At 43.5% G+C, this 10,524-nt stretch overlaps 1 protein-coding gene and 1 pseudogene across 4 annotated transcripts in view; one reads left to right on the top strand and one right to left on the bottom strand.

Moving 5' to 3' along the window:
* Positions 1-1,060: 1,060 nt before the first annotated feature.
* LOC117362966 lies at positions 1,061-2,789 on the bottom strand (annotated as a pseudogene).
* Positions 2,790-3,455: 666 nt separating this feature from the next.
* Positions 3,456-10,524, top strand: part of BMX (BMX non-receptor tyrosine kinase) — a 105,992-nt gene continuing 98,923 nt past the window's right edge. For 3 of the 4 annotated variants that reach the window (XM_033949137.1, XM_033949138.1, XM_033949134.1), the window contains exons 1-2: positions 3,456-3,507; positions 3,633-3,775. In XM_033949137.1, coding sequence (XP_033805028.1) covers positions 3,734-3,775 — 42 coding nt within the window. In that variant the 5' untranslated portion in view covers positions 3,456-3,507; positions 3,633-3,733. The remainder of the gene's footprint in view (positions 3,508-3,632; positions 3,776-10,524) is intronic. The other variant, XM_033949136.1, reaches the window with a different exon arrangement.

Below are 10,524 nucleotides of genomic sequence, written 5' to 3'. Positions count from 1 at the left end.
TGTAGTTTTTAGCATCTCTCTCTTCTCATTTCCTCCACTCAGATCTGATAGCTCTGTCTCCTTTCCCATTCTCTGGCATGTCTTCCTCCTCTATCTTCCCTTTCCTTTTCTGGTCTTCTTTCTCTATTTTCTGCCTCCATCTAAATTAAATTATTTCTTACTATTCAGTCCTCAGTTTCCCTCTACTCACAGCTTGCCACCCCTTTCCTTCACCCCTCCACTTTCTCACTAACTCTATCTTATTCCCCTCATCCAGCATATGCCCTTTTTCTTTCTCCCCTCTTTCCATCCAGTATGTGTGCTTCCATTCAATATGTGTTCTCTTTCCCCATTCAGCTTTTGCTCTCCCCTCTCGTCTCAACTGACATTCATTTGCCCTTTTCTCTCTCCCCCTTCTCCCCACTTCTATCATCTGCCCCTTCTCTCTCTCTCTCTCTCTCTCCCTCCACCCCAGGCAATTCCATCGCATTATCCTGCCCCCTCACCTCCTCACCACTCCTGCTGCTTTCCCACATGCTCCTGACACTGACAGCACACAAGTTCTCCCCACTTCCATCATCTGCCCCTTCTCTCTCTCTCTCTCCCTTATCCCCACTTCCATCATCTGCCCTGCCCCCTTCTCTCTCTGTCTCTCTCCCTTCTCCCCACTTCCATCATCTGCCCTGCCCCCTTCTCTCTCTGTCTCTCCCTCCCTTCTCCCCCTTCCATCATCTCTCTCCCTCCACCCCAGGCCCATCTCCCTCCCTTCCTCTCACCTTCGCGGGTCACCACCACAGCACTCACTCACCTTTCCGGGTTTTTTTATTTTTTCAAATGGTGATCGGTCCCAGCATCAATGGGGTTGTGTCGGCAAATAAGATCAGCAATGGCAACCGTTATCTTGCAAGCGGTGCTGCTCCTCGGCCAAAGCTTCCCGCTGACGTGAACCACCCAAGCGGAAACAGGAAGCTGCATCAGAGGGGCAGCTTTGGACTGAGCACCACTTGCAGAATAACAGTTGCCACTGATGCCAAGGGGGCCCATACTGAGGGGGGGGGGAGGGCCCGCTGCATTGCCGATCTTACTTTCCCGAAGTTGCCTCATAATAAGAAGCCCTATGAAGTGAGAAGTTATAACGGGGTTTGCAGGATTTATAGCTCACCCTTGAAGAAAGAGATTCTCCAATGAAGACTTCAGTGAGTGCCCTAATTGGTAAAAGATATGGCCCTGACCTTTCTGCAAATTTGCGCTCCTGGAGATTCAATTGGGTTCTGCTGTGCTGTTCCAAGCGTAACTGCTGCACATGCAAATCCGCAGGGGTAAGATTTATACCAGTTCCTTCAAGATAGATTCGGATCCGCTGACGCCGCTGCCACCTGAACTCACCGCGATAAAGTTTCTGCAGGGCTTCAGGAAAAACATATGTGTAGCGCACAGGCAAGCAGAGACGGCCTTCAGACCTTTCTCGGTCAGTGTTTACACCAGTTACTGGTTTGGACCTCTCCAGAATCTTACTGGCAGCCAGCAGCATTGTGCCATCACTTCCTGCTGATATTTATTTATTCAGTTTTCTATACCGATCTCCAAGGGGAGCTCAGAACAGTTTGCATGTATTTATTCAGGTACTCAAGCATTTACCTTATCTGTCCCAGTGGGGCAATGGGAGGGATTAAGTGACTTGCCCAGGGTCACAAAGAGCAGCGTGGGTTTGAACCCACAACGTCAGGGTACTGAGGCTGTAGCTTTAACCACTGCACCACTCTAGAAATTGAAATGTAGTAAACGTGAGCCAGGTATAGGACAATCAAGCCATTGTGACATCACTGATGAGGTTGGCTCTTATTGGTGGAATGAGGCATTGTGACATCACAGTATCAGCTCTGGTTACCAGAGACAGAAACTTTTCACATTATTTAGCTTTCTCTATTGTTCTCCCAGGGGAGCTCAGAAGGGTTTACATGAATTTACTCAGGTACTCAAGCATTTTTCCCTGTCTGTCCCGGTGGGCTCAAAATCTATCTAATGTACCTGGGGCAATGGGGGAGATTAAGTGACTTTGCCCAAGGTCACAAGGAGCAGCGTAGGTTTGAACCCACAACCTCAGTGCTGAGGCTGTAGCTTTAACCACTGCGCCACACTCTCACCCACCGAACAGTTTCTTCATCATATTCTCTCTGCTTCACTAGCTGAACATCAATTTCGTCATTCCGCAAGCTATGTACAATGCGCTCCTCATTCCCTCATATGGATATTATGCCATTTCAGCAGGCCAATAGAACTGGATCCTTTCAATGCAAGCAGCTCCTTCAGCTCCTCCTTCGACAGCCCCGTGTACCGGTATCGCTGCTGTTCAAACTCATAGCAAGTGGTTTTGGCCACCCCGGAGGGCCGGAATGGGACTGCTCCTGGAGGGTTGTAAAGCACCGGGCAAAAGAAGGGGGCAGTGAGGGGGGGGGGGGCCGGAGCACGACAATGGTGGCTGCCGCTGCAGTGCATTTACAACACAGCAGCCGTCGGTACGAGCTCATGGTCCTGGGGGTGTGGAGAGAGAGAGAGAGGGAAAAAAGCAGGCAGGGAACGTTTGTTTGCCCTTCAGTGGGCCCCCTCTGACAAGTTCAGGCCCTAGGCAGGTGCCTACCTTTTAATCTGGCCCTGGATCCTAGAGTGTGGGAGGGGCTCTCTTAGGGTTACCAGATACCTGGGAAAACTGGAACATGTCCTCTTTTTAGAGGATTGTCCGGGTGTCCAGACATATTTCCAAAACCCGGCAGTTTGTCTGTGTTTTGGAAGGCTCCGAGTTTGGGGGCCATGCCTGGAGAGCCAGTGAGCATGCACGGATGTGATGCGATGACATCACACGCATGCACATGACGTCATCGAGCTTACTTATTTTGGTTGCAATCAAAGCAGCTTACTTATTTTGTACCTGGGGCAAAGAAGCGTTACGTGACTCGCCCCAGAGTCACAAGGAGCTGCGGTGGGACTTGAACTCACAACCTCAGGGTTGCCGAGGCAGCTGCCCTGACCACTAGGCCACGCCTCTACTCCGCTGTTGAGTTTACAGCAGGGGTGTCCAACCTTTTGGCTTCCCTGGGTCGCATGGGCCGAAAAAAAATGTTTCTGGGGCCGCGCAAACGCTGCAGCAAGACAGAGGAGGGAGCCGGCAAGACGGTAAACACCCGGGGGCAGCAGAGGAAAACACTGCATCACCCTCGACCGGGGCCGCACAAAATACTTCACGGGGCCGCAGGTTGGACACCCCTGGACTACAGTATATCTACTGCTTCATATCAACCTGTTCCAAAGTCTGACCTGCTGCTTTGGCAAACAAAAAAACCCAGATCCTATACACAGTCCCTTCCTTACAATAAAGAGCTGAAAGAGATCACTGTGAAACCAGCATGCAAATCAGTTCTTTGTAAGAGCTTTTTTTGTACACCTTTAAAGGGTACATATCTCCAAGGGTTTCACTGTGAGCTCCCGGTAGCACAGAAGCAAGAGTCTTCATCAGCTCCTGCAATAAGTAAAGTAAAACAGAGAATGAAAAGACCCTTCTGGTCTTGCTTTGAAAAGTCACAGCGATGTGTCGTTCTGCATTATTGCGGGTTGTTGTTGTTTTTTTTTTTACCTCAGCGTCATTTTATATTTTTAAGGTGTTATAAGTGGTGGAACCAGATGCTGCGGTCCTATTTAAGGATCCCTCGGTTGTGCAGATGTCAGAAGGCTTTACCAGGTGGTAACTTGGAGCCCCTCCATGCTGAGGTTGAGCAGAGAAACTTCATCTTCACAACGTCAGGTACAAGTTTCAAGTTTCAAGTTTATTAAAATTTGATGGTTCGCCTATTAAATCTAAGCGAATTACATAATAAAAGAATTATAGTATAGAACAATAAAACAAGTTATTTTACAGTAACAATTTTCAAGGGGCTACGACAGATTGACAATACAGACGAACTAAGAAACATTAGGAAAGAACATTAGGGAATAAAAGTTACAAATTGTTGTTTCCTCAAGGGAAGAAAGGGGTATGATATGGGTAGGGACAAACGATTAGGTTGGGGAAGATATGTGAGGAAGTGTTAATTGTTTAACTATACGCGGAAAAGTTGTTCTAAAGGTTAAATGTAGATTTGAAGAGATATGTTTTTAGATTAGTTTTAAATAAGTTAAGGTCTTTGATGTTTCTGATATATAGGGGGAGGGTATTCCAGATAAGAGGAGCCATAACTGAGAAGATGTCATGGCGTCTAGTTCCTATTATTTTCAATGAGGGGACCATTAATAGACCTTGAGTATTGGACCGAAGTGAACGTTTTGAAGTATGAGGGATTAGGAGCCGATCTATAAACTGTGGCTCATTAGTATCTAGTGTTTTAAATACCAGTAATGCTATTTTATATGTTGTACGTTGATTGATAGGCAACCAATGAGATTCTATGAGATAGGGAGTTACGTGATCGTATTTTTTCCCATGGTGGATTATTTTAATGGCGATATTTTGTATTATTTGTAATCGTCTTTGATCCTTTTGAGTGATGTTCATGAAAAGTGACTAAGCAGCTGTGAGCGATACCTTTCTCAAACACTGAAAGCCCTGTTTTACTTGTACGTCTAGGTTCACAAATCCCTGAATGTTTTATAGAAGGCTCTGCATAGCCTTTTGTAAAATATGTATAACTAGGGCAGCAATCTAATCCTTAAGTTTATATACCGGGTCATCTTTTAAAAGCAGACGCTCGACTCGGTTTACGTAAGATACTTAATGAAATGAAGGGTCAAACATACCCCCTGTTTTACTAAGGTGCGCTATGCGTTTTATCGCGCGCTAAATGCTAATGCATCCATAGACGAAACATGCACGCGTTAGCGTTTAGAGCGTGGTTAGCGCACTCTAATATTTCGCGCGTGCTAAAACGCTTAGCGCACCTTAGTAAATAATACAGACCTTATGACAAAATTCACATTTCACTAAAAATAACTGGGGGTTGGGGAATTCTTTAAATCCTCAAATAAAAAATTTGGACAAAGAATTAAAAGAACAAAAGGAAGAAATAAAAGTTTTAAAGCAGGACATGTCACAATTTAAAACAGAGACACAAAATACAAATAAGGAGTTAATGCTACTGAAACAAAATCAAGATATGTTGGTTAAAGATAATATATTACTCAGGAAGAAGTTGGAAGTGCAGGAGAATAATGGTCGAATAAATAACTTGAGATTTATAAATTTTCCAAGGATCCTGTCAACTTCTCCTAGAGAAATGGTGAAAAGATATTTTATGGAAATTTTGGAAATTCCTGAAAACTCCTTACCTCCTCTTACAAGAGTGTATTATCTACCTACTAAGCCCCAATTCAAAGAAGAAGAAAGAATTGAGGAACCCCGGGAGAGGTCATTGGACATTTCGGCTATACTGGAACAATCAGATAGAGAATTGGCTGTTCCAGCTACTCTCTTGTTGTCTGTTGCTCCAGACAAGGATTGGATTTTAAAACTTTTCTTTAAAAATAGATCCAAAGACTTCCTGGGGCAGCATATTCAGATTTTCCCTGATGTCTCTAGAGAGACTCAAAAAAGAAGGAAAGAATTTTTAATTCTAAAACCTGGAGTGACTCAAATAGGGGGTATTTTCTTTTTGAGATACCCATGTAAATGTGTAGTTAGATATTTATCATTGAAATATATATTTACAGAGCCATCTCAACTGATTAGTTTTCTCTCAATGAAACGTCTAGAAAAAGGAATAACAACATAATAACGTCCATGGAAAGTTAGTTCCCTGCACTTTAGCCAGATAAGGATTTTTTTCTTATTTAACTAATATGAATTATATATGTTCTACTCTTAGTTATGGATCCAATAATATTGAGGACTAGTGTGAGATCAGCTAGTTTAATATTTCCTTGTAGTAAATGTTAATTTTGGAATTTTAGTTTAATATGTTTGTTTGATCTCACTTTACTGTACAAGATGTATATGCTTGGAAATATTGTAAAATTCTATAAATAAATAATAAAAAAAAAAAAATAAAAAATAACTGGGGGGAAAAAAAACGTGTTTTTAAAGACTATCTGAAAGTTGGAAGAGATGAAAGAATTCTAATCCCAGCAGGATTTTATTCTTTTAAGAGATGGGAAAGATAATTTATACATTTGAGAAGTTCTAAACTTTATAGATTGTAATGAATTCAAAAAGACTCCAAAGGCTCCTTTTACTAAGGTGCGTTAAGCGTTTTAGTGCGCGCTAAACGCTAACGTGCCCATTACAAGTCTATGGACGCGTTAGCGTTTAGCGCGCGCTAAAACGGCTAATGCGCCTTTGTAAAAGAGGGGGCAAGTGTATTTTCCAGCATGGACAGAGGGATCATCAATTTTATATCTGTAAACACAGGTAGCCACATGTGTATTTAAGAGTATTTATATTCTGTTTCAATGCAAAGTGCCCCTAATTTACAATGTATATTTGGTTTTCACCTGGAATAAAGTGTTGTCATTTTATTGGATAATCTTGTTGCTTTTATCTCTACAGCATCACCAAAATATGCCCTTTCCTCTCTGAGCACTCTATTCGGACCCTTGTAGATATTTTCGTAACTTTTCGCTTAGACTACTGCAATTTACTGCTAACAGGTCTCCTACCGACTTTGCCTCTCCCCCCTTGCAATCTGAACAAAACTCTGCTGCACGACTTATCTTCTGATAGTGAAAAGGCCGAATTGCTTAGCACATATTTCTGTTTTGTGTTCACGGCTGAAGCGCCGGGAGCGGGACCGCAGAAGACAAAACGTGAATAGGGATGGAGGAGTAATAGACCCTGATCGATTTTCAGAGGGTTGTGTTCGTGAGGAGCTAGCTAAAATAAAGGTAGACAAAGCGATGGGGCCGGATGGTGTACATCCGAGGGTGCTGAAAGAACTTAGGAAGTTCTGGTAGCTCCGCTGACTGACCTTTTCAATGAGTCTCTAGAGTTGGGAGTGGTACCGGAGGACTGGAGAAGGGTGGATGTGGTCCCTCTCCCCAAAAGTAGAAGTAAGGAAGAAGTAGGGAATTACGGGCTGGTAAGTCTGACTTCTGTGGTAAGCAAATTAATGGAAATGCTTTTAAAACACAGAATGGTCAAGTTTCTGGATTCCTTTGGATTACAGGACCGGAGGCAACATGGATTCACTAGAGGTAGGTCTTGTCAGACAAATCTGATCAATTTCTTTGACTGGGTGACCAGAGAATTGGATAGCGGGTGTGCGCTAGATGTGGTATATTTAGATTTTAGCAAAGCCTTTGACAGTGTTCCACACAAATGTCTGTTAAATAAACCGAGTGCCCTCGGGATGGGTCTCAAAGTGACGGGCTGGGTCAGGAACCGGTTGAGTGGAAGGCGACAAAGGGTAGTGATCAATGGTGATCGCTCTGAGGAAAGGGAGGTTACCAGTGGTGTGCCTCAAGGTTCTGTTCTTGGGCCTGGTTTTTTTGGGTTTGTTTTTTTTTTTTTAATTTATGCAATTTTCAAATATTACAAGTTTACACTTGATAAAGAAAATAGATTACACTAGAAAAATTCCAGTAGCAATTGATTAAGGCAATACAATAAACAAAAGTGTAACTCTATGGACTCCTTTCATGAAGCTGCGTTAGGGCATTAACGGGCGGAATAGCGCATGCTACATTGCCGCACATTGAGCCGGCGTTAGTTCTAGCTGTGTAGCGCGCGGTGTAGCACGCGGCAATATCCCGTGTGCGCTAAAAAACGCTAGCGAACCTTAGTAAAAGGAGCCCTATATTTACCTCAATTTAAAGAAAGAAAAAAAAAAATGGATAGAGAGGAGACAAGATTACAGAAATCTTGGAGGAAAAAGAAACAACACAATTTCAAAACAGGAAATGTTTTCTTTTCGGAACCATTTAGGAATCATTTTTCTATCGCGAGATTAACATCACAGTCAGAGGGGGGTGGATACAGCTATAGGAACCCGAGGTTACTTTGCCTCTAAAAAACTTCTTTAAAATGTTCTGGTTCCAAAAAAACATACGTTCTATCACTCATTTTAACAATGTATTTACACTTCTCCCTCCGTATCCATGGGGGTTAGGGGCAGAGCCGGCCCGCGAATATTAAAAAACCACGAATAATATTTAGGCCTGTTCTGCCCCTAACCCCCACTTTCCCTCGGCTATTTTAAGCCCTTAAACCTTACCAGGTGGTCTAGCGGGTTTTCAGGGCAGGAGCGATCTTCCCACGCTCCTGCCCCGTGCAGATCGCTCACAGGAAATGGCTGCCTTGAGCTCCTGTAGTCTCTCAAGCCATTTCCTGTGAGCGATCTGCACGGGGCAGGAGCGTTGGGAAGATCGCTCCTGCCCTGAAAACCCGCTAGACCACCAGGTAAGGTTTAAGGGGGTGGGCTTACAGGGCTTAAAATAGCCCCAAAAAATTTAAATGGGTTTTTGAGCTTAAAACCCGCGAATAACCGAATCAACGGATGCTGAAACCGCAGATTCGGAGGGGGAAGTGTACATGGAGATTTAAGTGCCAAAAAGGCCTTCCTCTCAGTTGCGTGGCCCTACAAAGGTCAGGAAAAATCACTACTGAATGATCCAGGTATAGGAGGAGTGTGTGGCGCAGTGGTTGGATCTACAGCCTCAGCACCCTGGGGTTGTGGGTTCAAACCCCGCACTGCTCCTTGTGACCCTGGGCAAGTCACTTAATCCTCCATAGCCCCAGGTACGTTAGATAGATGGCGAGCCCACCGGGACAGAGAGGGAAAAATGCTTGAGTACCTGATTGTAAAAAACCGCTTAGATAACCTTGATAGGCGGTATATAAAATCCTAATAAACTTGAAACCCAGAAACTTTACATTCTTAAAGCGAAAATGCAATCGAAGTATCAAATTCCAGAGCAAAGGAAGCAATTAGGGTAGCTGTAGTCACGACTGAACTGGAGTCCTTTAAAAAGCCAGCAAGGTCGAAATTGGCTTCTGATTTCTGTTCGTTAACTAAGTTAACCAGCGGGCCACCAGAGTTCACATAGAAAGCTTTGGTAATTGGAGGGATTGAATCAGATGATATTTGTAGCGTCTCTCTTAAATATTTCCTCAACATTTTTTTTTTTTTTTTTTAATTCTTTATTCATTTTCACTTCAATTAACATCTTATACTATACAAAATCACTTGTACATTCTTAACCATAAATCTTAAATACTTTAAATTACCCCCCCATCCCATCCTCCCAGCCCTCCCTATATCAATAAAATTCATTCATATATGTATTATATCCCTTCTTATTATAAAATTTCAAGTATTTAAAGGTGTCTAATCATTTGACTATTCAATCAATGGCCCCCATATCTTTCTAAACCTATCATAATTCCCGTCCTGCAAAGCAAGAACTCTTTCCATCTTATACATATAACATACTGAACTTTTCAACCTGCACTCATAATTTTCTAATCTCTCCAACTTTTGATGAATATTCAAATTATTTTTAATCAAAGCTGACTGCGTAGATTGCATTTTCTCAGATGTTCCTTCCAACCGTTGAACTCGAGCCTCAATACTAGACACTAAGGGCTCCTTTTACTAAGGTGCGATAGTGGTTTTAGCCGCGCGCGACAATGCCCCGAACGCCTCCATAGAGCTTGCATTAGTATTTTTTGTTTAGCGCGTGGTTTGCGCAAGCGAATCTTTAGCGCGCTAAAAACTGCCGGCGCACCTTAGTAAAAGGAGTCCTAAGTCCCCCGATTGCTTTACCCGATCGTTAATCAACTCTGGAATCTGTAAAACATTATCTAATCAAGCAGCCAATTCAGCTTCCGGTAAACTTACAGCGTCCTACACGACCGCTAGAGTAATTTTCTCAGGTCTCATTCCAGCAATTGGTAGGCCTTCAGAACTTCCAGCGTCCGCTCCAGAGGGAAAATTCTCCACTGGGCTTCCTCCTTCGGCTCCCAAACAGATCGCCGCCGCTGGGTGTCCCATTAATCCAGGTGAGAGGGCAGACAGCGTCCTAGCATTAGAAGTCCGATTGACCACTTTGGAACTAATAATAATAATAATAATTTATTCTTATATACCGCCAAAGCCATGAAAGTTCGAGGCGGTTCACAGTAAGAGGTGCTGGACAATCAGCGGAATAGTTACATTGTAAAATCGTCGAGTACATGCAGACCGAGTAAGGAGATAAAGGCTTTTAAGAGTTCTTAGGTTACAAATCGGTTAAACAAGCTCGTTTTTACTAGTTTTCTAAAACTTAGGTAGGATGAGGAGTGCATAATAACTTTACCCAGCCAATCGTTCAGTTGTCCTGCTTGGAAAGCAAGAGTTCTGTCCAACTGCAGGCCTTTATTGTTGGATGGGTAAACATGTGGATTCTACGTGAAGACCTAATAGAACAATCCAAGTTAAAGTTGGAGACCAAGTACAAAGGGGCCGAACCAAGAACTAGAGACTTCACTTCCCGGCTGCAACTGCGCTCCACCACCAGGCTGATTGGGAGTCTCGCGTTGATCGGGGCTTAGCAAGGTGTCAAAGCCACGAGCAGATTCATCCTCCA

The sequence above is a fragment of the Geotrypetes seraphini genome, chromosome 6 (assembly GCF_902459505.1).
Source record: "Geotrypetes seraphini chromosome 6, aGeoSer1.1, whole genome shotgun sequence".
Classification (NCBI taxonomy): Eukaryota; Metazoa; Chordata; class Amphibia; order Gymnophiona; family Dermophiidae; genus Geotrypetes; species Geotrypetes seraphini.
This window is presented reverse-complemented; position numbering and strand designations above follow the sequence as displayed.